We start from the raw sequence: 24,161 nt of genomic DNA, 5'->3' as shown, positions 1-24,161 counted from the left end.
GGAGGAGGAGGCGGCGGCGGCGGGCAGGGAGCTCTCTGCGGGCGCAGTGCTGATCCGCCGGCGGGCGGCCGGGAATGCGAAGCGATGGCCGCGGGCGGCTCGGGCAGCGGCGGCGGCGGCAGCGCGGAGGAGAAGACCTACCGCCGCTTCCTCGAGCTGTTCCTGGGCGAGTTCCGCGGACCCTTCGGGGCAGAGCCGGAGCCCCAGCCGGAGCCCGAGCCGGAGCCGGCGCCCCCCCCGCCCGCTGCCGAAGCCGCGGGCGACACTGACGAGGAGCCCGGGGCAGAGGGAGAAGCGGGAGCGGCCGCCGAGGCTGAGGAGGGAGAAGGCGGCGAGGGCGACGCCGGCGACCCTCAGCCGCCCGCCCCGCCGCCGCCGCCCCCGCCGCTGCCCTCGCTGCCCCGGCCGCTCTCGGAGTACATCACGGAGGAGGAGGTGGAGGGCGAGTGCCTGGACCTCTGCCTGCAGCAGCTCTACAAGTAGTGAGTGCCGGGCTGAGGGGAGCGGGGCAGGGCGAGGGGCTGAGGGACCCYCGCGTGTGGGGCTGAGGGGACCCTCCTGTGTGAGGCTGAGGGACTCCCCAGGGTAGGTCTGAGGCACTCCCCAGTGTGGGGAAGAGGAGCCCTAATGTGGGGCTGAGGGGAGCCCCCAATGTGTGGCTGAGGAACCCCCCACGTGTAGCTGAGGGACCCTCTTGTGTGAGGCTGAGGGGACCCCCCAGTGTGGGGCTGAGGGAGGCAAGCGAGGACAGGGGGGATCCCCGAAGCAAAAGAGTTCAGGACTCCGCTGGCGCCGAGCAGCCCGGGGTCACAGCGTCCTGCTCTGTGCGGCTGCCCCGGCTCTAAAGAATCCCCTGCTCGGTGCCCTCTGCTTCCCTCTGGCCGGGACAGGGGAAGGGAAAAGACAAGGGAGAGCCACGAGCATCCATCTGGAGAGCGGCTCGCTGGGGAGGGCGAGTGCTGGGGGAAATGTCTCACGCTCTGGTGCCAAAGCGGGAGGGGTTGGTTGTGCTGGGACTTGAAATTAAAATGTTCCCCCTGTGAGGGATTGTAAACGGGGAAGCCTTTGCCAAGAAGGGGAACGAAGAAGGGGCAAAGAGAGAGAGGCGGTGCACCCCCTTCACCCTTCCAAAAAGCCACCGCACATGGAGAAAACCACACCGTGCATTCACAGACCAGGSAGAAAAGAGGAGTAGAAAACCTTGGGAGAGAGCTATCCATAATCATGGGGATTTTTCTGCCGTCAGCTGGGGAAAGCCGGCTATACTCGGTTCTGTACGGAGGCAGTTTCCAGATCTGTGCTTTCTAAAGGCTGGTGCATAAAGAGGAAACAGATGGGATCTATTCCCAGTGTGGAAAGTCTGTGGACTGAAACCTAAAGATCAGTTACCAGTGCCTTGTATTGTGCTCAGCTCCGGCTTTGAAGGCTCGAAATAGAAACGGTTGTTAGTGGCGATTCTTTAGGAACCTTTTTAAACTGATGCCACAGGAGGAGACAAATGAAGCTGTGAAAATCTGCACAGCACACCGGGGAGCTTTTCTGCCATTGAGCCGGTAATTGTAATGAGAGGTGTTACTCAGTCGCAGAAATAAATAAATAAAGAGAGAAAAGAACCGGGTTTTACAACTGCATGGTCTGTTTCTATCCAGTTCTCATCTGCCCTCTGCGTTTGTGGGCGACAGGGACAACACAATGATAGCTGCAGAGGACAAAGCTCTCCTATTCACACATGCTCGCCCTGCCACCTTTGGAAAGTCTCTGGAATACAGCAGCACATTCATAGGATGTGGTAGAGAGCAGAGAGGCAAGTCCCTTCTMCCTATTTAGGACGTGTTTTGTTGGGTTATTTTTAAACAGACTTGTGAAATCCGAAGTCACGTTAGTGGAAATAAAGTTTCAGACGTGGAGCAGATTATTTGAAAGGATTATTTGAAGTGTAACTACGAAATTATTTTGAACAGGAATTCCTCCCCCACTCCTCTCTCTGCCTGTCCCCATACTCCAGATTCCCCAGTTTCTGAAGCTCATATTCATGGCTGAAATTAATAAGGAAAAAAAAAAAAAGGTATTTTGAGAGGATTCTTTTTATAGTGACAGCTCTTGCCAGGTTGTGGCTCTTTGGCTTTTTTCAGCCTTCAGCATAAATCTTTGGATGGCCACTGAATGAAGCATCTCTTGGCTTTGTTTGTGGTGAAATCAATGCATGTTTCTTTCTCTAGGCAAAAACCAATGCCTACCTCAAAATCAAGGGAGCAAGGGATCATGTTGTAAAAAAATAGTTTCCTAAAGGCTTAAATAAGGCATTTAAAAACAAGTCAAATCTAATAACTCCTAAGAACTAAACTGAAATAGCTTTTTCTTGAATCATGGTGGAATCTGAGGTAAGTGCAAATATGCAAAAGTATTCTTCAGGTAAGGTACTGTATTTTTAGTGCAATCTCCAGTCACCAGAGAAACTTAAAATGTGACAAGACTATAAAACAGGCAAAAGCAGAATGTTTTCATCCTTTACAGCCAAGTGTTCAACTGGTCAGATGGTTCCAGAAGTTGGAAACTTTATGCATATCAGTGAAGCTGCTCTTGTGCCAAACAGCTATTATAGTGTTAAAAAATATTAAAAAAAAAATAAAAAGCACATGAAAACTCATGTAAAAGGGAATATTTCCTTGGTTTGTCATTAGCAGGAGAGACTCTATTCTGAAGGCATGTTTTCTGCAACTATATATTAGTCAAATGACTGGTTTGCATTCTCTGTAGCATGAGGATAAAACCCATTGCTGTGAAAAATCCAACAGCTGTTTTTCAGCTATTTTAAGCACAGAGCTTTAGATMTTTTTGAGGAAAGTAAGACCATCTCAGAAATGAGAACATATTGCTAATCATGAAAAAATATAATGGTTTTCTGCCACTGTGTAGATCAGTATCAAAGAGTTCTTATTTATGAGATTTTCCTACTGTTTTACGAAAGACTCATACTCCCCTTTGAGGTTTCCAGTTCCTGTTTTTTTTTTTTTTTTTGGTTTTTTTTTTTTTTTTTGTTACTATTTTTTTTTGAATTTTTTTTTTTTTTTTTTTTTTTTTTGTTTTTTTTTTTCTAGAGGCAACATATGCTTGGAAAATTAGATTAATGTCTTTTTTTTTTTTTTTTTTGGTTTTTTTTTTCTAGAGGCAACATATGCTTGGAAAATTAGATTAATGTAATCTTTATATCTGTCTAAATGCCACAAAATGGGCACTGTGTGTTTTCTTAGTGACTGTCTACAGAATGAAACCCTTCAATAGAGGTCCATTAGATGAAGAAAATAGTCRAAAAGGGATTGCCTTGGAACATTGGCTGATAACCACAAAATGAACTTTCAGACTATAGCAAGATCATCTTATTCAAGAGGAAAATACGTAATTTACATAGTTTCTATGTAGAAACAAACATGCCAAGGCCTTAATCTGTTAAATATGAGAGCCTATCACTTGCTCCTGCTGAATCAGGAGCAGACCTGATTTCTGACTCATTTTAAAGGAAGAAGTTACTAATTTGATGGAACAAAGTTACATATCATGCTCYGCTGTCTCCATCTCTGTTGRGTGGAGGGATGGAATTCTCTCCCTWGAAAAGCARATGTACATGTTGYAAACTTGCTCTCTTAACCCCTATCAGATGAAAACTGGCACTGTTTTCACTTCAAGTTGAAATTCRTATATGATGCTGGATTGGCTTTCTTAGCATCATCTTAAATAGGCTGTGATGTTTTACTCCTTCATAATTTGTCTTTTATAATCAATTCTATTGATTGCAATCTCAAAGCCCTTTTAAGAAATRTAATTAACTACTTGCTGTGTCTAATATTAATCACAAGGACCAACAAAAAAGTCATTCCATCCTTTTTAACATGGTGCTTCTTCATAATCTTTTATGAGGTTTTACAATAAAAAATGATAATATTGGCCTGTGCCCACAATGAATGACAGGAGTGGAYATTGGCTGCACCTGATTGTGGCATTTTCTAATGGTTAATGAGATTGGACAGAGAGCATTCTGTTTAGACTCCATAATAAGAATATTTAGAGTCCATAACAGGAATATTTCGTCTAATCTGGGTTAAGATGGAATACTAGGAGGGTGGGGAGGCTCTGGCTCAGGTTGCCCRGAGAAGCTGYCCCATCCCTGGAAGTGTCCAAGCCRGGTTGGACAGRGCTTGGAGCAGCCTGGGATAGTGRAAGGTGACCCTGCCCRTGGCAGGGGGTGGCASTGGATGATCTTTAAGATCCTTTCCATCCCAAACCAGTCTGGGATTTCCCATCCCCAGGTTKTAGCTGTGTTAATGTCTCACAGGAGCCCCTCCAAGATCAGAAATCCCTTCCAGAGGGTGGTTTTTGAGGTGGCTGGGTATGGCTGAGAATGCTGACATCAGACCCAAGGGATTTTGGTGCTAGAAATCCTGGTGTTCCTGTGTAAAGAAATCCTAAATCATCCCACAGGAGTGTGTGAGGAAAGCCAACAGAGCTTCAGTATCGCTGTTAGTGCCTTGTCACTCTTGAAAAGAGTCCTGGATGATGGGGATGTCATGGCACAYGCATTTCATTCATAGCCTGGAAATCATTATAATCTACAAATAGGTGGTGTTTTGAAATAAACATTTTCAAAACACAACAAATTCTCTACATATTGAGGGATTCTTCTTGTTGCTTCTAAGGCATATTCAACTCACGCTCCCACGCTTTTAAAAATACTGAAGGAAATCAAATATTTTGATACTCATTTTAAAAAAGAATATCAGCTCAAATGAGCTGTCTAAATTGCAGATCTACATTTTGTAATGGTTAACATATAAGGTGACATTTCAAAACTTACTACTTCATGATTAAAAGGATGCTGAGTTTTTCAAACACTAGGGTGACTGTGCTTGGAAGTTGCTTTATATAGCATTAAAAATCATTCTTAGAGAACAGATTATGGAAATATATTCATTCCAGAGCTTTTATTTCAATGAAYGTTGCTGGTAGTACAACACATTAAAGGGAATTAATGTTGTTAGGAGCTTTTCACACSAAGATTTGTTTTGACCCAAGAGCAATTTGCACAAATTCTGCTCCTCCTAAGTGAGGCTGTTTGCTTTTGAGTACAAACTGACTGAAGAATTAGATCTGTGCTAACTTCTTCTTTTGGACCTTGTACAACCACTCTTGAAACTAAAATCTTATTGGCCATCGTGTGGAACCACTTTTGACTCTACCTTTTGGATGTGATGAGCTTCATTCCTCTTGAGAGTTTGTTTGGGAATTCTKTTTTGCACAAAGCCCTCTGCATAGAACATTTTTATCCTTAAAATCCCTCATTGTAATTGCCTTCAACAGTGGCAGAGTATTTATCCACCTGTTCATTGAAGAACTTGGCTGTGGTTCTTTTCACAGAAGGTTTAACAAATAGTTTTATTGATGTTAAGGTTAAACTTTTAGTTTGCTTTGCATTATGTGTGTAGAAGTTTCAGTGCCTTGGCTGCTGTGTCAGTGGTGTTCGCTCTCATTCATTTTTGTTGTCTGCCTAAATTGCTTACATGATCACATTAAAAGCAAAAGCAACAGGGCATGCAGTACACAAATAATTACAATACTATTTATTACTGTATTTGRTACTCTGAAATATTCTCTGGCTGTTCCACACCATTTTCTTCCCATTGTTTGATGCTGCTCCTTTTTGGTTTGTTTCCTCCTTGCTCTCTAGGAAAGACATGCGAGAAATGGGCTGAAATGGAGTTAGTGGTTTAAAACATTAGATGTTCTTTGAAGCATGCTGCAAGACTGCCTTATGCAATGCAATCACGATTATGTAATGCAAATGATCATAAAATTAAATGTATCCTGGACAATATGTGTTTGTGACATGTCAGGAACCCATGACGCTGCTAAATGGCCATTGCTACATGTTGTAGTGCAGGGCCTCCTGTTTGGCTTGGCTGAAATCTCAATTACTAACCAAATATTCYGGATTTTTGTTGTTATAACACACTAGTGATTAGATAAAATGATTACAGACTGTGGACTTGTTTTACAGAAACATTTCTGCCATGCCTTTGTACTTCATTAGGAAGAAACAACATTACCCGCCTTTAATAAGACATTTTATAAAGAAGTAATCATCAGAGCCATAAATTAGGAGTGCGTGGGAAATAGCTGCCCTTGGGTACTTCTATAATTAATACAGAAGTTAAACAAGTTAACCAGATTGCAGGATTACCTCAGTTTGTGTTTATATTGGATGGAAAACAGCTGAGGGCAAGCAATGATTGAGTAACTGAAGCAGCATTTGAGGCTGTGGTGCCGCTCACAGCTCTGAACTCTCCGTGCACTCTGAAGTTGGATGGGTTTTGTTGGTGGAGCAGAATTACAAAGTGGGTTTGCTAAACTTTGATCGCGGGAAAATGGGCTTGGATGCCCATAAACCTGAAATGGGAAACCGCAATTACAAGAAAAGGAATATTTGATTAATTGGGTAAAATTGTGGGCAGCTCCTTAATTTTCTCGGAGGATATGATTTTGAAGCTATTTTTGCTGGCCTTTGATGATCCAGCAAACCCTGTTAAATTGTACCTAACAATTTTTCAAGTTTAGTTTCTTCCGCTCTTCCTTTACAGTAAAGAATTTGAGTACTTTCTCTCGTTTGAGAATATKATTTTTTCATAGGCTCTGTACTTCCATCACAGTGTAACTAAAAATAGAAGCAGCGTGTAAAAATAGCCCCTTGGCATTTTAACTTCTTGGCACYGTCTCGGGGGCTGTTCCTTTCACCTCAGGCTGTGACCTTCTTACTGAGGTTCAGACATCTGAAATGAACGTGGTGAGTTGTTCCTCGTTAGTGTTCCAAACACAGTGCTCTGCATGTTATATTAATTAGCTGCCAGAATGATTCTGATCCTTTCAGCCCTAACTCCAAGTCCTGGAAGGCTGAAAGCCGCATGGTCTAGTTGAAAATTCAACAGATTTTTGTAGTTTTCTTTTTCTCAACTAACAAAATATTGAGAATAAGGTCTTGGGTTTATCAGTTTGTAACAGATCACCTGAAAATCCAGTGAAACACGAAGTCMCTATTGGAACCTCTGGGCCCAGCTGACAACACTGATAAATTATCTAAAATTCCAAYCTGCATAAAAAGGAGGAATTTAGTAAGTCATAAACTAATGGTGCACACACAGAGCATGCCATATTTTAAACTAAGACTCTTCCAAGRTTTTCCTATAAGTAGTATCATTCTGTTTGTTATGTCATCATTGTGTTTGAGGCAAATATGATTGAMTACATGTATTTATTTATAAAAGTCCCTGTCTTAAAAGAGTTTATGCTCTCAGTTCACTTGTTGTCACTTTTTTTTCAAAAACAGCTGGGTAAAAACGTACATGTTTAATAATGAGAAGTCAGAAGCTCAATATCTGTAGTGGTTAGAGGAACACTCCTGTTTGGGACAGAWGCACTYTGTGCWTGCAGAGCATGGGGACATTGGGTTGTTCTTAGTTCTGCTTTCTCACTGGAGCTGGCTCCTCAGAGAGTGAGAATTTACCTGGTGTAACATGAACTTTATCTCTCCTCGGCCCTACAAAAATTCAAATTTTAAAATATACAAAATATCAAATTCTAGAGGAAAATTAATTGATCTGAACCTTAAGTAAAAATGCCCCAGTAGAAATGAGCATTGATAAAACAAAAGTGTGAGCTCTTTCCTCTGGCTTTTAACCTTTTACCTCAATGGTACAAACGGTGTAAATCAATGGAAATAATTGTCTTCTATACAAACAGAGAGGGAGAGTTAWTTCTGTGTAAAACTGGTGCAATTCCCGCTGGGATGAGTGGGGAAAAGCAGCTGCAGGTTCTGGGGATGTGTGTCCAGGCTGGAGAGGAGCTGAGCCTGCATTAAATAACTGCTCCCCTTGCCCAGTGCATTGTTCAGCTGAGAACCAATGTGAAGGGCTTTAAACTTTCCTCATTGCTGTTAATTTCTCTCAGTTTGGCTGATTAGGAATGACCCAAATGATCATATAAAATGCTTTAAATCTTACTAATTACATTGCATACTAATTTTAGAGAAGCATTTTTGGCTTATAGATGTGTTTTAGCACCCCACAAAACCGAGTTGGTGGAGTTCACATTCACTTGGTTTTCATAAATGCTGATGCTGTCCATGACATATGATAGAGTCATCTCCAAAAACATGAGCCAAACCACAGAGTTCTAAATCTGGCTCTGGGGATTAGAGAAAAAATAGTTTATCCTGCAAAATTACTAAATATCCTAAAAATATTTCTCTTCTCCCCCAAGTTTTACAGACTCTTCCTGTGTCTTGGGAGATGCAAGAATAAAGGTCTGTGAGCACGAGTGTAAAGAGTAGAATATAATAAATCTGATAAACATTTCTTAAATTCATCCTAGCYAGTTGAAAATTTAATGCAGAAAGCAATGAACTCTAAAGAAACCAATTACAAGATATGTATGTTCTATATTACAAAAGATCTGATTTATTTATTAAAAAGCTAGCTTTGCATTATCATATTGAAATCTATTCAATTTAACTTATTGTCCTCTGAAAACTGATGAAGTGCAATTCCTGTTTCCGTACTATATATGTGCATAAAATAAGGAATAAAACCCTGAAATACTAAATCTGGAATTTACATCTTGGGGAGGGTATTATTTTTGTTTTTAATTCTGAGAAATTTGCCATCTGAAATAAAGAACATCAGTTGAAGAAGTAGAGAAAGAAAAAGGAAAGTACTTTGAGGAAGTTTGCTTTATATTTGTAAAGAGACTAAACCCAGCTCATCAAGGGAGTGTAAAATAGGAAGAGTTAAATAATACAACAAACCTGAGTGACCCACCCATGTTTCTCCCATTCATTCCTTAGAGGATCTGTGTGAAATGATTTTGCAAAACAGAGAAACTCCTCGATTTTTTTTCTCATGGCCAAGTTCCTGAGCTGAAGTTGCTTTCAYGGGGCTGTGTTTGCACTTTGACATCACTGCAAGGTATCGGGGCTGTGCTGTTACTTTAACTTAGAGAATGCTCTGGTGCTTTCTCATGCTCYTGCTTTCATGTGGGTTTGCTATTAATATCCTGCTCCCAGCTACAGATGCTTTTCAGGGAGCTGGTTTAGGCTGCACTCAAAGGTTTTTTGGAAAGACTGATAAAATAATTCAACTGTCTCCTTTCAGTGGTGTACGAGGTATGACAGGGTTCTTTTCGCCTGTGGCTGTCTGGCASAGAGAACAGAAAACATTCAGAGGTGTTAAACCCTGGTAGTGATCCTGGTAGCAACAATAAACCTGGAAAGTTCCAGGGAAATGCCAAGCTCCACAGTGCTTTTGGAGGTTAATCCACATTTTTTGCATGTCAAGGACTTCCAAGTTCTGTCAAGRGAAGTTTGGGCTAAATAAAAAGGCACAGGATATGACCCTCAAAATTTGCTGCTTTTAAATCCAAGAATAAACTAACACATCCTCCAGTTTCATAAACCCTTATGTCTCAGAACTGAGTTAATTAATTTACTCTATATTTATCCTTTATTTTAAGGATGATGATTTGKTTTACTTTTCTAGGAAAAAGGAAGGATAAATACATAAAGCAGGGCAGAAGGTTGGAAAAATTTATAGGGGAAGAAAAAAGCGAAAAGAGCAAGTCACTTTTGGTTTAAAAGCAAACATTAAAAAATTCTTCTCCCCTCCTTTTCATTCCCCACCCTCTGCTCTTCCCATGACTTCCAAAGTTTTCATGTCTTTCCATAGTTATAAATTAAATTATAATTATATTGTGCTGCTGCTACAAATACAAATCCAGTTGGGACACTTGTTTGACAAGTTATTTCCTTGTGTCGCTAGAAAAGTTCCATATAAAAATGACATTAAAAAGTGCCACTTCCTGCAACAAGAATATGCAGAAAAAAAAGTGAATTAGAAAGTGSTTCCAAATCAGGTAATTGTTGTATCACTTCAAGAAGAAAGGGGCAGAATGAGAAAATGTAATAGACCCAGTGTCAACTGAAAATAATTTAGAAAATAAAATAGTGAGAGTAATTAGACCTGAAACACTGGATCAGCTCGAACAATTAAAAGGAATTGCCAGGATGTCCACTTGAGTTACCTGCCAGCTTCCCACCTAACAGGCTGCRTTTAAACCTCCCAGTAATACACTGATTTAACCTAATCACCCAATCAGTTCCAGTTAAAGGCTGGACAGCTGAAATCGATGCAAACTACAGCACTGCTGCCCCTTCTTCCTCTGCAAGGTAAAAAACTGTATATTCTGTTTGATTCCTCTGAGAAAACTGCACATTTTTGCCAACCCTACTCCCTTATTTATTCAATAATATAGCTGCAGAGAAACAGCTGAAATATCCTAACCATGGATTTATAGAACTGGCATCTTTCTCAAGTTTCACCCCTCTCTTTTGCCAGGGTTAAGTGTTTCTTCCATGACAAAGAAARTCTGACAAGATAAACAGATGGTCCAAATTGTCCTGTTCATCCTGTRTTTCTGTGGTCAAACTAGCTATAGATGCTTTTATGTTTCCAGGAGCAGCTTGAAAAGATAAATCCATCCTCCTCCACCAGTTCCTTTTGTTGTTTTATATATGGGAAGTGAGAATTTCTCATATTTGAGAAATCCCATAATAAACAGAAGAGCACTGACATGGCAAGTTACCCCTGAATGTGGTGCTGACGAACTTAACACCAATTTGGATGGGATTGGTAATGAGTAGATTTGTTCTTTCTGATATCCAAGAGGAATTGGAAATGATCAGATTTGTTCTTTCTCCATTGTAAGGCATCTGTTTCTCTGCTTGCTGCTGGCAGAGTTGAAATGTGATGTGTTGACTTAATATCAAAATAAGGAATTTGCAGTATAAAGTACATTTATATCATATATACACCATATAGTATAGTATATTAAGAATATTTGTAACTCCCCCAATTCCACATTCCAGCCCACATGCTTGGRTAGCCTGTAAAAAGCACATTCCACAAGTATTATTCTGTTCCACGGATTCATCTGTTCTTTCCCACCTCCTGGATCCAAAGATAGTTTACACATCTCTGTTGTGTGAACACAGCCAATTGTATGAGGATGATGYCTCTCTCTGTATTTGCTTGCAAAGGTCCATTATTCATTTGTTATAATCATAATTTGAGGGAAACAAAAATATATGCATGATGAGGTGGTATTTTTAAAACAAACACAAAGCTGATTAATTTTACTGTCATTTTACTGTCACATACTGAAACTGTTGTTTTCTGTGTGTAGTCGTAAAACCATTGTAGTACTATCTGTGAAAAGAGGAGAGATTACTACTGTGAGTATGAGTAGCAAATGCAAGCTGCCAGTCTCACTCAGAGCAAGGGGAAGTGACACGAGAAGGAAATTTTACACTGAAGTGCCTGAAATTGTTGCCCTCATCACAACACTGGTGGGAACAGCAGACCGGGAAAGTTCCCGAAAAACCGCAGCGTAAACAAAGCKCTTTGGGAAGTGTTGCCCTTGATATCAGGCTTGAAAATATAATTCTGTTTATTTTAGCTCTGCAAAATATTGGCCATGGTGTTCAATAATAATAGTAAAAAAAGCACACAAATGCACAGCCCAGCTCCTGTTTATAACAGCTTTTAACTGTAGCCAAGGAAGCAAACAAGCTTGTCTATGAGCCACAAGTAAGATTGAATGAGTTTTCTTAGTTAAAAATAACTTGATTGTAAACTTAATAAAAATATAGACTTGGCTAAATGATGTGTTAGTGYGTGTATGTGTAAGGCCTTGTGGTGRTTTGTTCTGAATTAAGAATGCRGGAGAATTGTGAAGTTTTCCTCTRGATTGTGTCTCAGAGGCTGCCATRGGAACTGAAAYCAGCTGTCCATGCTCTAAGGTGCTTTAGAGCAAAARGGAGGGAGTGAAGAGTCAGAGGTGATGGCTCAGTCACGAGTGAGGCCTTAACATCTGCAGGGAGCAGACCTCTCCTGATGAAGGGTATGAGGCAACTTAGGAAATGTCCTTTTTTGTAAAAAACAGTGATTATCTGTGAGACTCTAAACCCATTTACTCTGCTCTTCAACTTCACCAGATTTGCTCCTGTGATAACTCTGAGCTGTCATCTCCCTGTTTCTGAAAAATACCTCAACTTGAAGACTCCAATCTGKCTGGCACATAATCCTAAAAGGCCACATTGGATATGGATTCTGCCTATCAGTTCTCTCCCTGTTTGTCTGGATAAGTTTCATTCAAGCCCTATTGATCACAATTAAGGGTTGAAATTAGAAATTGACTTTCATTAGCTCAAGGCAAATTAATCTCAAGGCACTGGAGGAGGTTGTACTCACTTTCTGTTAGTGAACTTGACAATCAGGTTCAGCTGGAATCCAGAAGTGCAGCGGAAAAGCTGTATCCCAATATCTTAATGTGACAGCTACCAAGGGAATTACTTTCAGAAGCAGAAGAAGGGAAACTGGAAACACTGAGGGGGTGGATGCAGACAGATATGACAGGATTCTAAGAACCTGGGATTCCTGACAGCGTAGGCCTTCAGAACCCACCCACTGAGCTTTGGCAGGTAATAATCTAGGAAATTATAATACACTTATTTTAAGAGAATCTATTGAGATGTTTGATCCGGGATCTTCATTACACATGCAGCAAGGCTTTTGCTGCTGGAGCTCTGTTATTTTACCAATTACATCGAAGGCAAGAAGAGATTTCAGAATGGATTTCGTAATGGTGTAGCATCCAGTGAAGTGAGTACAAGTCTGACCAGATTCTGCAGAACCTATCATCGTGTTATTCCTGTAGGAGAAAAACGTTCAGTCAGCTTAGATCTGCTGCTTCTGAATGGAGCTGGCTTGGATCCTCGTGCTCTGTGTGTGTGGGTAATGATGYTACAGAAACCTGGCACGGGGAGGAATCACTGCAACAAAAGAGCTGAGAATTAACCCCCCAGCTGCGGTGTTTCTCCAGAAACTCCTCATTTCAGCACAGCAGCCCTGTGCAAATGATGGGAACAAAATGTTTACAAACAGTAGAATTTGTGTTGTACTACTCAGCTCATTCCTCTGACACAAAGCCACCGGGCAGCTTTGTCTGACAGCTCACCAGATTAASCACTGGGCCTGGATCTGTGTGTGCTCACACAAAAGCCTTCCATCTTCCCCCCTCTCCCAGCCCCCTGAATATATTCTGAATCTGGAATATTAAGCAGTGTGTACGTAATTGGGGAAAGAAATGGAATATATTTTCTAATGGCAGGGGAGTTCAGGCTCTGGTGGGACAAATGGCAGCGCCTTTAATGAGCATCACAGTGCAAGATTTAGTGGCATCGTGGAGGAATTCCTGTCAGAGTGGGGCTCTGATAGGACTTATCAAAGGGTACATGCGACTTATCTATCTCAGGCAGGGAACTCTAACTCCCTTTAACTGTCAGCACATCTATAATYCCTCCAAGCCTGGAATTGTTGATAGAGTGCCAAATATCTTGGGTTATGGATTGCCAGAAAGAGGGAGATCTGTGTTTGTAATCTCAAACAAAGCAAATGTAGCTATTTAATGAAATTCTGCTGAGCTTTTAATATGGCATAATATAAGCATGGTTTGTTGTGGGGTTTTTCAGTATTGTTTTGGAGATAAAACAGAGGGATTGGGATATAGAGGGATTTTGGGGATTATAGCTACCTATCTACAGATAGATAGCACAGGCAAACTCGGCCATTTATTTTGTTATTTTTGCATTAGGGAAGTCTTAATGTAAACATTGGAATATTCTGGGCAATTATTACCACCTTTGTGGCATTATGAACAGGATGTTAAAGGACATCGGAGATGAGACAATGTTGTAGCATTCAGCAATGAAAAAATAACACCAAATAGGACAAAACAGCCTCGTGCTGAATGGTGTAATCAGCAAGAAGGCTATTTTAATTCTAACTATCCATGAATCAACATCTGTCTGCTTGCTGGTTTATCTTTAAAGGTGTACACACACAGACACGTGCATGCACAGGCTCTGGAAATAAATATATTWTGACTTAGGGCTGATTGAGACTCCTGAAATCCAAGTCCTGTGCTAAATCTCAGCACAATTTCTGCCAGCTGCAGTACCAGGGGTTGGCTCAGGGTTCCTGCTCCCCTTCCCCAGCCAGTGCTCATCTAAAATTTCACACCAGTGGCACTTCTGCTGGTGATTTACGTGGCAGTGACAGTGGCACACGAAGAACCACAACAATGTCACCAATTCCTGTCATCCCTGTTCCTTGCCAAGGAGTAGAAGTTTCATCACTTTCAGCTCTTTTGATGCAGCTCCCATTAACTTTGGGGATTCTCATTGTGAGGGGCACAGCACCTTCTGCCCTTCCCCTGCTGGAAGCTATGGCTGTTAACAAGAATAATTAAAGCAGATGAGTAATTCTTGTTCCCTGATAAAAACAGAAAAACAAAACAAAAGGGTTATCAAGCATTGGCACAGGCTGCCCAGGGAAGTGGCTGAGTCACTGTCCCTGGAGGGATTTAAAAGACATGTGGATGTGACACTTGGGGACATGGGTTAGTGGTGGCCTTGGCATTGYTGCAGAACAGTTGGACTCAATCTTTAAAGTCTTTTCCAACCTCAATTATTCTATTACTTTTTTTTCCCCCTTCATCCTTAACAAAGCCCTTGGGCGAACAGCTCCTACAAGCCTACATTTTTCTTCATTTCCTTTTCAACTCAAGGGTAATAGCAGTTAAATCTAGTAAAATAAATGTTGATTGATGGAGTTTATTCATCATGCCAGCCTAATGAGGCATCATAAATATATTTGTGAATGTGTAAAATCCATTGGGGGCTATGGCTTCAGTTGGATAAAAAGTCTTCTTGTTTCACTTGTCTTGGAGGGAGGAACCAGCTGAGCGTGTCACTGTTGATTCAGTTTTTTTTCAACCTTCACTGGTGCAAATAGGTTCTTTTTCAAAATTCTCCAGCGGAGAAACATGACAAAGCAAGCCTTTTTTGTTTGAGTTTATTCCCAGAGATGCAATCAAACAGCAGAATCAGACCCAGAATTTCAAGAAGGAAAATACATGAAGATTTATGTTTTTCTTCTGCTGACAGACATATTTTGTTTACGGAGTTGTGCTTGACAGGACTTTTCTGGCTCATCAGTGCCCTTGTTTCATTAACCCATGTTTGCTACAAAASTGGTTTTTGTTTTAAAGGAAAAGGGTTCTTACATATGCACATCAGGACGTATATTGATAGTAAACCAGGGATCTTGACCTAAAAAAATCTGAAAATCTGCAGTTAATGGTTAGAAAATGTCTGCCCCTGTTTAGAAATGTTTGTCAGAATACAGGAAATTACAAAGGCAATTGGTAGGCTGGAATTCCTTTCACATGGGCAGCTTGTTTGCATCTTAATGAGCTACTTTCTCATTAGTCAAAGAAATGCAGGTCAAAGAACYCAGGCAACATCTGGTAATTTTGTTTCTCTGTACCCCTGTTCATCTCAGGAAATTTGGTTTTAGTGAGTGAACATGTACTGTCTACTAATTATTAATATTATTTGTGCAGAGAGGAGCAAATTAACCTTTCCTTGCAAAAATACCTCACCACAATGTCTGTGCATTAAATCAGTGGAAGGTTTGTTATTTGTGTTGATATCTCACTGTGTTTTGCAAAGTTCAAGAGAATAATATTTCAATATCGTATTCCTTTGGGGATGATGATTGTGCTAGTTAAAATTTCCTGTAAATTGAAATGTTACTTTTAAGGTCATTATTCTTCATGCATAAGAATGGAAAGAACACGATGCATTTGTAATGGAAAAGAGTATTGCTGTGGAAAATGTCAGGGTAAATTGTTCCTCTCGTGTATACAGAGGTTCTGATGTCAAAGGTAAATGTTCTGCTATTAAATGGAATTTCTTTAGCTATAGAAAATGTTCTCAGACTCAGCCCTTGTCTTCTGAGGATCAGCTTGTCTGATTTGGGACTCAGCTCTGAGAGCTTGACACTCACATTTATCATGAGCAGCAAAGCCAGAGCAAGTGGCAACATCCTGACTTGCCAGAGGAAATTTTCTTCCTCTCCTTCTTCTTCCATTCAGGTTTTTAATGACCCTTCTGTCCTGGGAGAAGTGTGCAGGTGTCCTCCTGACCCAGGCGTAGAACAAACAGCTCAGTGCAATCAGTGGAAGGTGAGGGCTCTTATACTGCATTTTAAGGTAGTTCAGGTGATCATTTTCCATCAGCAAAAATGGGAAATGTATCTGATTGTTTTGACCCTGATTTTCCTGGGATGTGACCATGAAAGAGATGTTTACACTGAACTGTGCTAAGTTCTGTGCTGACTGCCCTAGTTTGGCTTTGTCACCATAAATGGGCTGCATCCCACAAAATCCCCGACTGGAAAAGGCCCATGGCATTCCCTCCCAGGTTCCTGAGAGCTGCAGCCTGAACATGAAATGTTGGACTGCATGAAACACATGAAAAAATTAAACCAGCAATTCACGTGATGGGGTGAGCACAGAGGAGGGAAACTGCATTTTTAAGCCCTGAAAATGTTCTCAAGACTTAGATAAATCTTTGTCAGTCTGTCAAGTTTAAACATTAGCTCCTAGATCCCAAAATTTGTTTCTGCCAAATCCCTATTAGCATTTTTTGAGGGGAAAGGTTGAATTTTGGGTTTGCCTTACGAAGGCATGCAAGAGAACACAGCAGATCCAGTATATTTACTTTTTAAACAGTATAAACTCCTAATTCTTCYTCCAAGAGCAGATGTTCTGTTCCTTTCATGTTTTTTTTTTCTATGTACTTTTTCTTGTTTGTCTGTGCTGGGAGGGGAAGTTGTAAGGAGAGAAGCTGGACTGAGATCCCAAGCAGAGACAATATTCACGCAGGGTTTATAAAATAGGATAACAACATCTCTGTTCCCAGTAACTACTACATTCTGTTGGCTTTATTTTCCTTTAGTGAAGAGTAAACTGCTTTTTTAATAGACCTATTCATTATAACTTAGAAAAATGCTTCTCCCAAGAGGCAATAGTCTGTTCAGAGCCCACTGTTTTGTATGTGAATTTAGGATGGATGTTTTTTTTTCCCTTCATGCATCTCTTTACATTAATCTACAGTGTGATCCTCCTGCCACTTTGTCACCCTCACCCAACAGCATGACATTGTTGCCACTAAGTTTATTTTATCCTGAGTAAATATTATATTAAGATATGTCACTTAAGAGAAGGTGTGTATAGCACTGTTTAACTTTTAAATACTTAACAGATCAAAATAATGAAAATAAATTGCTTCTGAGTTAAGCAAAGGAGGAGGCCCATGAATTTTAAACAACTGGCCTCAATTATCCTTCCTCCTRTGGTGCTTCCATTCAGATAAGCCTGCAGCAAAGCACTTGGCCTAAAGATGTTCATATGCTGTGGTCTCTCCATGGAAACAGTCTTAAACCAGAGAAAACAATTCCATTTTTAAAAAGGCTGAATCTCCTTTCCAGTTGGCTCCTAAAATAACTTTGAGCTCAGCCTCACACGTGCTAACTGCAAGTTAACTCGGCAAAGRCTGAGGGACGTTGTTAGAACCATTTTAAGGAGAAAGTTGGGGACAATGCTGTGACAATCACTTCAGCTGCCAGKGTGGCCTTAAGGAATGATCTGTTCCTTCACCACTGCATTTAAATGTGGCAGCCCTTTTGGAAAGCTGAGGATTATAAGCTTTACTAAACTCATATTGTGGAATCCTACCCCCAGTTAACCATTTACATTCTTTTCCAGAGGCAGAAATTACAGATCTGGTTCTTTCTTCAAGCTCTTTCGCCTTACTGAAGGTGAATGACCTTGTTTGTACTTCCTCATTCTCTCCAGACAAACTCAAATTTTCTCAAACATGGAGGAAAAGGAAAGAATCACCGTTTTGGTTCAGTAATAATTAACCAGAATATTAAGCCCAACAGACAGTTTCAATGTCTGTTAAAATTGGATATGTGTTATAAGTTCCCTTGGAACTGACTACTGATTCATTTTGCATCATTTTCCCCTCCCTAACTCTTGCACAGTAAATTTGCTTTAAGAAAAGGTTTAGGTTGTATTTAAGAAAACAACCCAAATTATTCTGACCATATGTTAGGAATACCCAGCAAAATATATTTTGCAGAATGACAGCCTGATCCAAAAGACATAAAAAAGTCATTCTTGTTTTGGTAATTKTGGGGAGTGAATGCTGTTGTGAACAACCTGGCTATTTTAGCAATACACTGRTGGCACACAAAGCCCCCACTGTTCACAGGATTGGGAACTGGGACAAAAAGATAAGTCAAGACTTTCCTGACTGGATGCCAAATCCTTTGTGAACTGTCTGAAATGCCCAGATTATGTTGATTCCTTATCACCAGGAGAAACAGCAAATGCTGTACAATTGCTTCGCTCCCGTTGCCAGGAATGACATCCTTTGGGTAAATCATGATCTCCTTTTGGAACCCACATTATTTTTATCCTAATTTTCAAGGTTCTATCTTTTTTTAGTCGATTTGTTTCCTCTTTGTTGACGGCCTGTGCTGTGCCAGCTTCCTGCAGGYTGATGTTCCCTTGTGCAGCCATCAGTCTGTTCACCTTTCAGACCCTCTGTGCCCATTATATCCTCTCTGATCTYGGATGATTCTGTTTTCCTCTCATCCTTTAGCTTTCTTCAAGATTRATGTTTCCATCAGCCTTCCAGTGCTGACTCATTCCTGATCTCCTCACTGACCTGCTCCCACAAACTGTAAAATGTCACCCTATGAAAATCATTTACTTGAGAGAGAGAATGACCAGGAAAATTGATGGATAATTAGATAATCTTATCATTTCCCTTGCTGTTCTGTGCCTGCCAGGTATCCTCCCCATAAAGCTTCAAGCTACACCCTATTTTAACCTGTATTAATTCACATACCCTGCCATGGGCCTACAGAACTGAGGCTTTATTTGCTCTTTTTTTGGGGATTATTATCCTTTGTTCAGAAGCTGCACAGTTTCTTTCCTTTCTGACGATTCTGGACTTTTTTTCAAGTGTTTCTCATCCAAGAGTTTTCAAACTCATCATTCATCTCCATGACTATCCCCACTCACATGGATTAAATTTTGTCTTGAGTTATTTCYTAGCATGGGGAAAATGGGATTCTGGAATTGATTGGTTTACCAAASAAAACCTGTATTAAAGCTGAGCACAAGCCTGACTTTTCTTGACTTCCTATCCTGGCCGCTATAATTTCTCCCTATGCCAAGCTAAGACAGAGCAAATAAAATTCCAAAGGGTTTCTTGGTTTTGATTACACAAATTTTAGCATCATTTTTGCCTTGGGGGAATATTGTCTCTCTCATTGCTCTGAGATACTTTGAATCTCTCAGGAAAATTAAATCATGTTGCTTCCTGTTTTTCTTCCTTGACTTCTTTCTTGTTTTTATAACCTGAGGGGGCTGGATAAATGTGGAGATTATTGTTGAAGGACTGAAGCCTGAAGGACTTTTTGGACCTGGAATCAGAGGGTTTGTGGTTAAGAGTTTGGGTTCTGTTGTCCAGGTGTCCTGGGGACCAAACTGGGGTGCAGCTGATGCCATCCTGCCTTCAGAGGCTGGATGGTGACAAAGGCACAGCAGGATAAGGAAAATAATTTCTCCTCATTGAGGTTTTTTCAGTGGCCATCAAGTGAAAACTTCCTCTGAGGAGCAGAGTAATAACGGGAGATGGAAGCCAGTCTGTTCAATTTTGGATCGTTACTGGAGCTGCTGCTGCAGCCATCTGGAAAGAGAGATTTCAAATCTGCAGCAGGAGATGAGGAGCCAGAGAACACTGAGGGAACTGAGGCCCAAAAATGTCCTGCAGTGTCTCTGCTCCTAAATACCCTGACCTGTGAAGAGAGGAGGAGGTAAGAGGAAACCTGTACAGCTGGAGCTGCCCTCTGAATTGATATCTCACTTCCCACACCAGTGCTTTTCACATGGCCTAAAATTTAAAACAAATTGGAAGTATTTCAGAACTGTGAGTATACACAGTCTAATCTGTTTAATTGCTGTCTGACAATATGAAATCAGTTCTGAATGTATATCATTCAGTAAAATAATAATTACCATAGCAACACACACTACATCTGAAACATAGCTCTTCCCTACAAAAACCCAGAAACAGAAAGCCTGAACTCTTCACACAGCTCTGAGAGCAATTAGTGRGGTTTCTTCTCTCCTTTCAAATCACTCTATTTGAAAGAGGCCGACAGATGTCGAAAGGTAAATAACAATCAAATGTTGTTTCTCTACTTCATCCTTAATTAGGGATAAATCAGTGCATTGTATCTTTTATGGCAGAGATTGTAACTGATTCTGTGCACCAAAGAAATAAGTGCAGTAGGTACAGGATGGCAGCAGGGACACCATCCTGCTGCTTCTCAAGTCCTGCTCCCACTTGACCCAAAAGAAAATGCATTTTCTGGGACCATTTCCCCAGGGTTTTTGTTGCAATTATTCTGCTCCTGGTGCAGAACTGGCAGTGAAGCTCCTGAGCAGGAGCCCCCAGGATGTTCAATGGGAATGTTATCTGCACATTTGAATTTGAAGCTGTATTTCTGGAGACAGAAATATTCTGGAGACAGATTCTGGCTCAAATAGGGAGGTGACAGTGTTTTACTGGGGCACTTTCATGCTCTTAAATATACAGAGCCTTGGCTTTGTGTGTGTGCTGCTAAAGAATATCAGAAAACAGAGTGGCTGTCTGTGGGTATCCTCACAAAATGAGGTAAAATGCTTCAGTTTGAAAAATCACATAAATTTCCCTTTACCCGTTTTTTTCCCAACAAAAAAGTCCTGTTAGATCCTGCTAAGATCCGTGTTTCTATTTYTGAGTTTTGCTAAAAGAATAATAAAGAGTTCGACAGGTATTTGGAGCTAAAGTTGTGTCCAAGAGTGTGGAATCAACAAACCAAAATTAATCCCAGTAATTTAGTGCAGTTCAGTCTCTTTCTATAACTACAATGATAACATCTTCATGAAAATGTCTTGATTTTTATTTATTTATGTACAAATGTATGTGCATGAAGAGTTCAGTGATTTTCCTTAACTGGTACCATTACTGTCAACACAGCTCAGATCCCTGAGTTCACAGTTCCCAGCCACCCAATGATTTAAAGATTTGGTCTAAGAAAGAATAAACCCCCAGTTTTAGGTGTGTGATTTGTTCCCTTCTGTGGTTTAAAATGACAGAAGTGAGGATGAAGAGACTTTGCCCTGCAGGGAGGAAAAAGCTCCTGAGCTGGGTGAGTGATGGATGGCTGCAGTAAAAATGGTTTTCTTTCCAGAATGAATTTAGAAGTCACTGGGTCCATAATGTGAACTCTGTGGTCTGCTGCCCTTGGGGGATTTTTTTTTTTTTTGGTGTTTTATTTTGGTGAGGAAGAGAAACTGTTTTCAAGGATTGGATTATTTACTTATTGGCTGTGCAGTTGATTTGCTGCCCATTCTTCCAGCAGCAGTAATTGTTCAGTAGGTGCAGTTGAAATGTTTGGTGCCAAAATCACAGAGCATTCACTGACAATCTACCCTTGGATATTTGGAATTGATGATAAATCTTTTCTTGTTTTTGATTTACATAAGCAGTTGATCACTGTTACAATTTTTTTTTTAAATCCATTTTTTCCCTTTCTCAACAGTGGAAAGGTGTTTTCAGTGCTCATTCTGTAGGGAAARGGCCACTTTTGGCTGCTCTTCCCTAAAGAATCCCTCCTGATCCTGAACTGACAAGTTCCAGGRTACCTGAGCAGTGCAGATTATCCAGGTACATAAGAGCATTGAGCCATTAGCAGGACTGATTTGTGCCATTTCATTAAGCATTACCTAATGACAGAATGAGAAWTTTAAAGCCAAAACTTGGTTGTATCTGTGCATTAATTACCATTATTTCTCGATGCAATTTAGGACTGTGTAAGGAAATATATTTAAATTAATTTTTCATGTGCAAAGGACTATAGACTAACAGATAATGGATATTTTTATATTCTATTCTGCATTTTCAGAGTAGCTTCACATAAAACAACCAATTTTTCATAAGTAATTTATGTTCAGAGAACAGAATTATTTCTTTGCCTACCTGCTCAAAATGTATGAAATGCAAATACAAATGTGGGAGAGGAGCAGAGAACTATTTTTCTCCAGATAAATGCAGAATCCTCTCCTTTCTCACCACTCTATTGATTACTTAAAACAGAATGTCTGAAGTTTTCTGCATTTTCAGCAAACTGCTTCTTTGTGGGTGTGAAAACAACACTTTGATAACTCCATCTGGTTTTTTATTCCTTGTCCTGTTYATTATTTTGTTACAGTGGATTTCCAATTTTTATCTGTGTTTCTCTGGGGAAGAATTTGTAGTTTTCAGTTGCTTGGATGCACAGCATCAACAAAATCCTTTGGAAGGACTTTTTTCCGGGAAGCAAGGACATGTTAATATTTGCAGTTAAAAATGCTTCTTTATTCACTTTTCTTTTTCCTAGCCTGTGCTTTCTGCGTTTCCATAACAACAGAAAAGCTCTTTCTATAGTGCCTTAGTGTTTTTTCAGCAAAATACTTGTTTTGTTTCCTCTCTTTTCTCCCCTTTTTTTTGGATTCATCTCAAAATGAGCATAAATTGGAACCAACAGTGGGAAGAACTTTTTTTAGTAAGGAATTCATAGGTCAGGATAGCTGCTGACTTCCTGTGATCAAATATGTTTTTTCCAAGGAACATGCCTGCGATCTTCACATTTTCCACCTTTTTTTTTYCCTATTATTGCATAGAAATATATCATAGCAACCCAACCTTGAACCAGAGAGATTTGGGAAGAGTTTCCAGCTCCTCTGTGAACTCTGACAGGAGGGGATGGCTCAGGACAGACCCAGGAGCTTTAGGAACACTCTCTGCTCATTATATGGGATCCTTCCCAGTCAGAGCAGCCTTGGAATCAATACTACCCTTCATTGGATGCACCTTTTGGCAATGCTTTCTGATTAAAAGGCCTTAATTTTATTATTTTTAACCACTCTTGTCAGTTTGAAAGCATTAATTGAATTTTGTGTGTGTGTTTATGTCTCCAGAGAGATTATTTGTGACGTGAGGGATGGAACACTGAGAAGTTTCATGGCTTTCCACTGATTTCTTTTTCCCCTCAAGCTATCCTCTATTGTTATTTCTGCTTTAAATTTCTTTAAACCCTACATTTCTTAAATAGCATTAAATTTATGTAGCAACTTTTGATTTTAGTTTGAGGATCACATAGTAATTGGGAACAGAGAGCAATGTCATCTTGAAGTCACTGGGTTAGAATTTTTTTCTCTAGTTTTGATATTAAATAATTCATCTGGAAAAACAGTAGAAAAGAGATTTACGAATGCTTTGGTGTTACTYTGATCCTGTTGTTTAAAGGTAACTTTTCAGAATTTCAGCCCATGGGGGATCAGTGTCACTCATGTGTTTTGAATGCTGATAGTCTGGAAATAAAGAAAATCCAAGTGTTTTCTGTTGTGTTGAGGCCTAATTCAAGGTCAGTCTCTGCTGGCAGAAATCCTCTCTCTGCAATTCAAACCCTCACAGGGAAGAATTTCTTCCCAATATCCATCCTAAASCTTCTTTTTCTCTTTTGTTACRGATCCATATTTTCTGAGGTTTGTGCATAMGGTTTTGACTTTTTAAACATCCATAAAATTGCCAAAATGTTAAACCAAAGRTATTTATAGTGCCTGAAAGAGTTTTATATTTGTGGGTACAAATTCTAATACCTGAACAGATGGCAGCACCTGCAGGGTTACAGATGTTTGTATCCCTCTGTGCAAAATCCAAGTCCTGTTGTGTTTCTAAAGATTGATTGCTGAGAGTTTACTTCCAAAACCCATTGTAACAGTCTCAGTAAATAAAAATAGCAGACAGAAAAGGCCACATGTTTTGGAAGGTTACCCAAGAAAACTGTGTGGAGGTTACTTCAAAGAAAGACCGGTTTATTTTCTCTCTGTTTTGCTGTAATTTTGTGTGTTAAAGCTGCAAACCACACCGTTCAAAGTGTGAGTGTTTTGAAGTAATTTGCTTTGCAAGATGTGTTAAAAGGTTTTGCTGCATATAGATCTTCTTTCACGTGGTGTTAAAGAATTTCTTTCAGTTCCTCAAAATTCAGTGTGGT

The 24,161-nt window shown here is 40.3% G+C and overlaps 1 protein-coding gene across 3 annotated transcripts in view; it reads left to right on the top strand.

Annotated features, from left to right (window-relative positions):
* The first annotated feature begins 15 nt into the window (after window positions 1-15).
* The window catches only part of PPM1E (protein phosphatase, Mg2+/Mn2+ dependent 1E), a 59,598-nt gene continuing 35,452 nt past the window's right edge, over window positions 16-24,161 (top strand). For all 3 annotated transcript variants that reach the window (XR_008966598.1, XR_008966599.1, XM_057386058.1), the window contains exon 1: window positions 16-482. Coding sequence is in view for 1 of the 3 variants with exons in the window: in XM_057386058.1 (XP_057242041.1) it covers window positions 85-482 (398 nt within the window). In the remaining 2 variants the exon portion in view is untranslated. The remainder of the gene's footprint in view (window positions 483-24,161) is intronic.

This window comes from Malurus melanocephalus, unplaced genomic scaffold (genome assembly GCF_030028575.1).
Source record: "Malurus melanocephalus ecotype Western Australia unplaced genomic scaffold, MMel_1.1 scaffold_904, whole genome shotgun sequence".
NCBI classification, from domain to species: domain Eukaryota; kingdom Metazoa; phylum Chordata; class Aves; order Passeriformes; family Maluridae; genus Malurus; species Malurus melanocephalus.
This window is presented reverse-complemented; position numbering and strand designations above follow the sequence as displayed.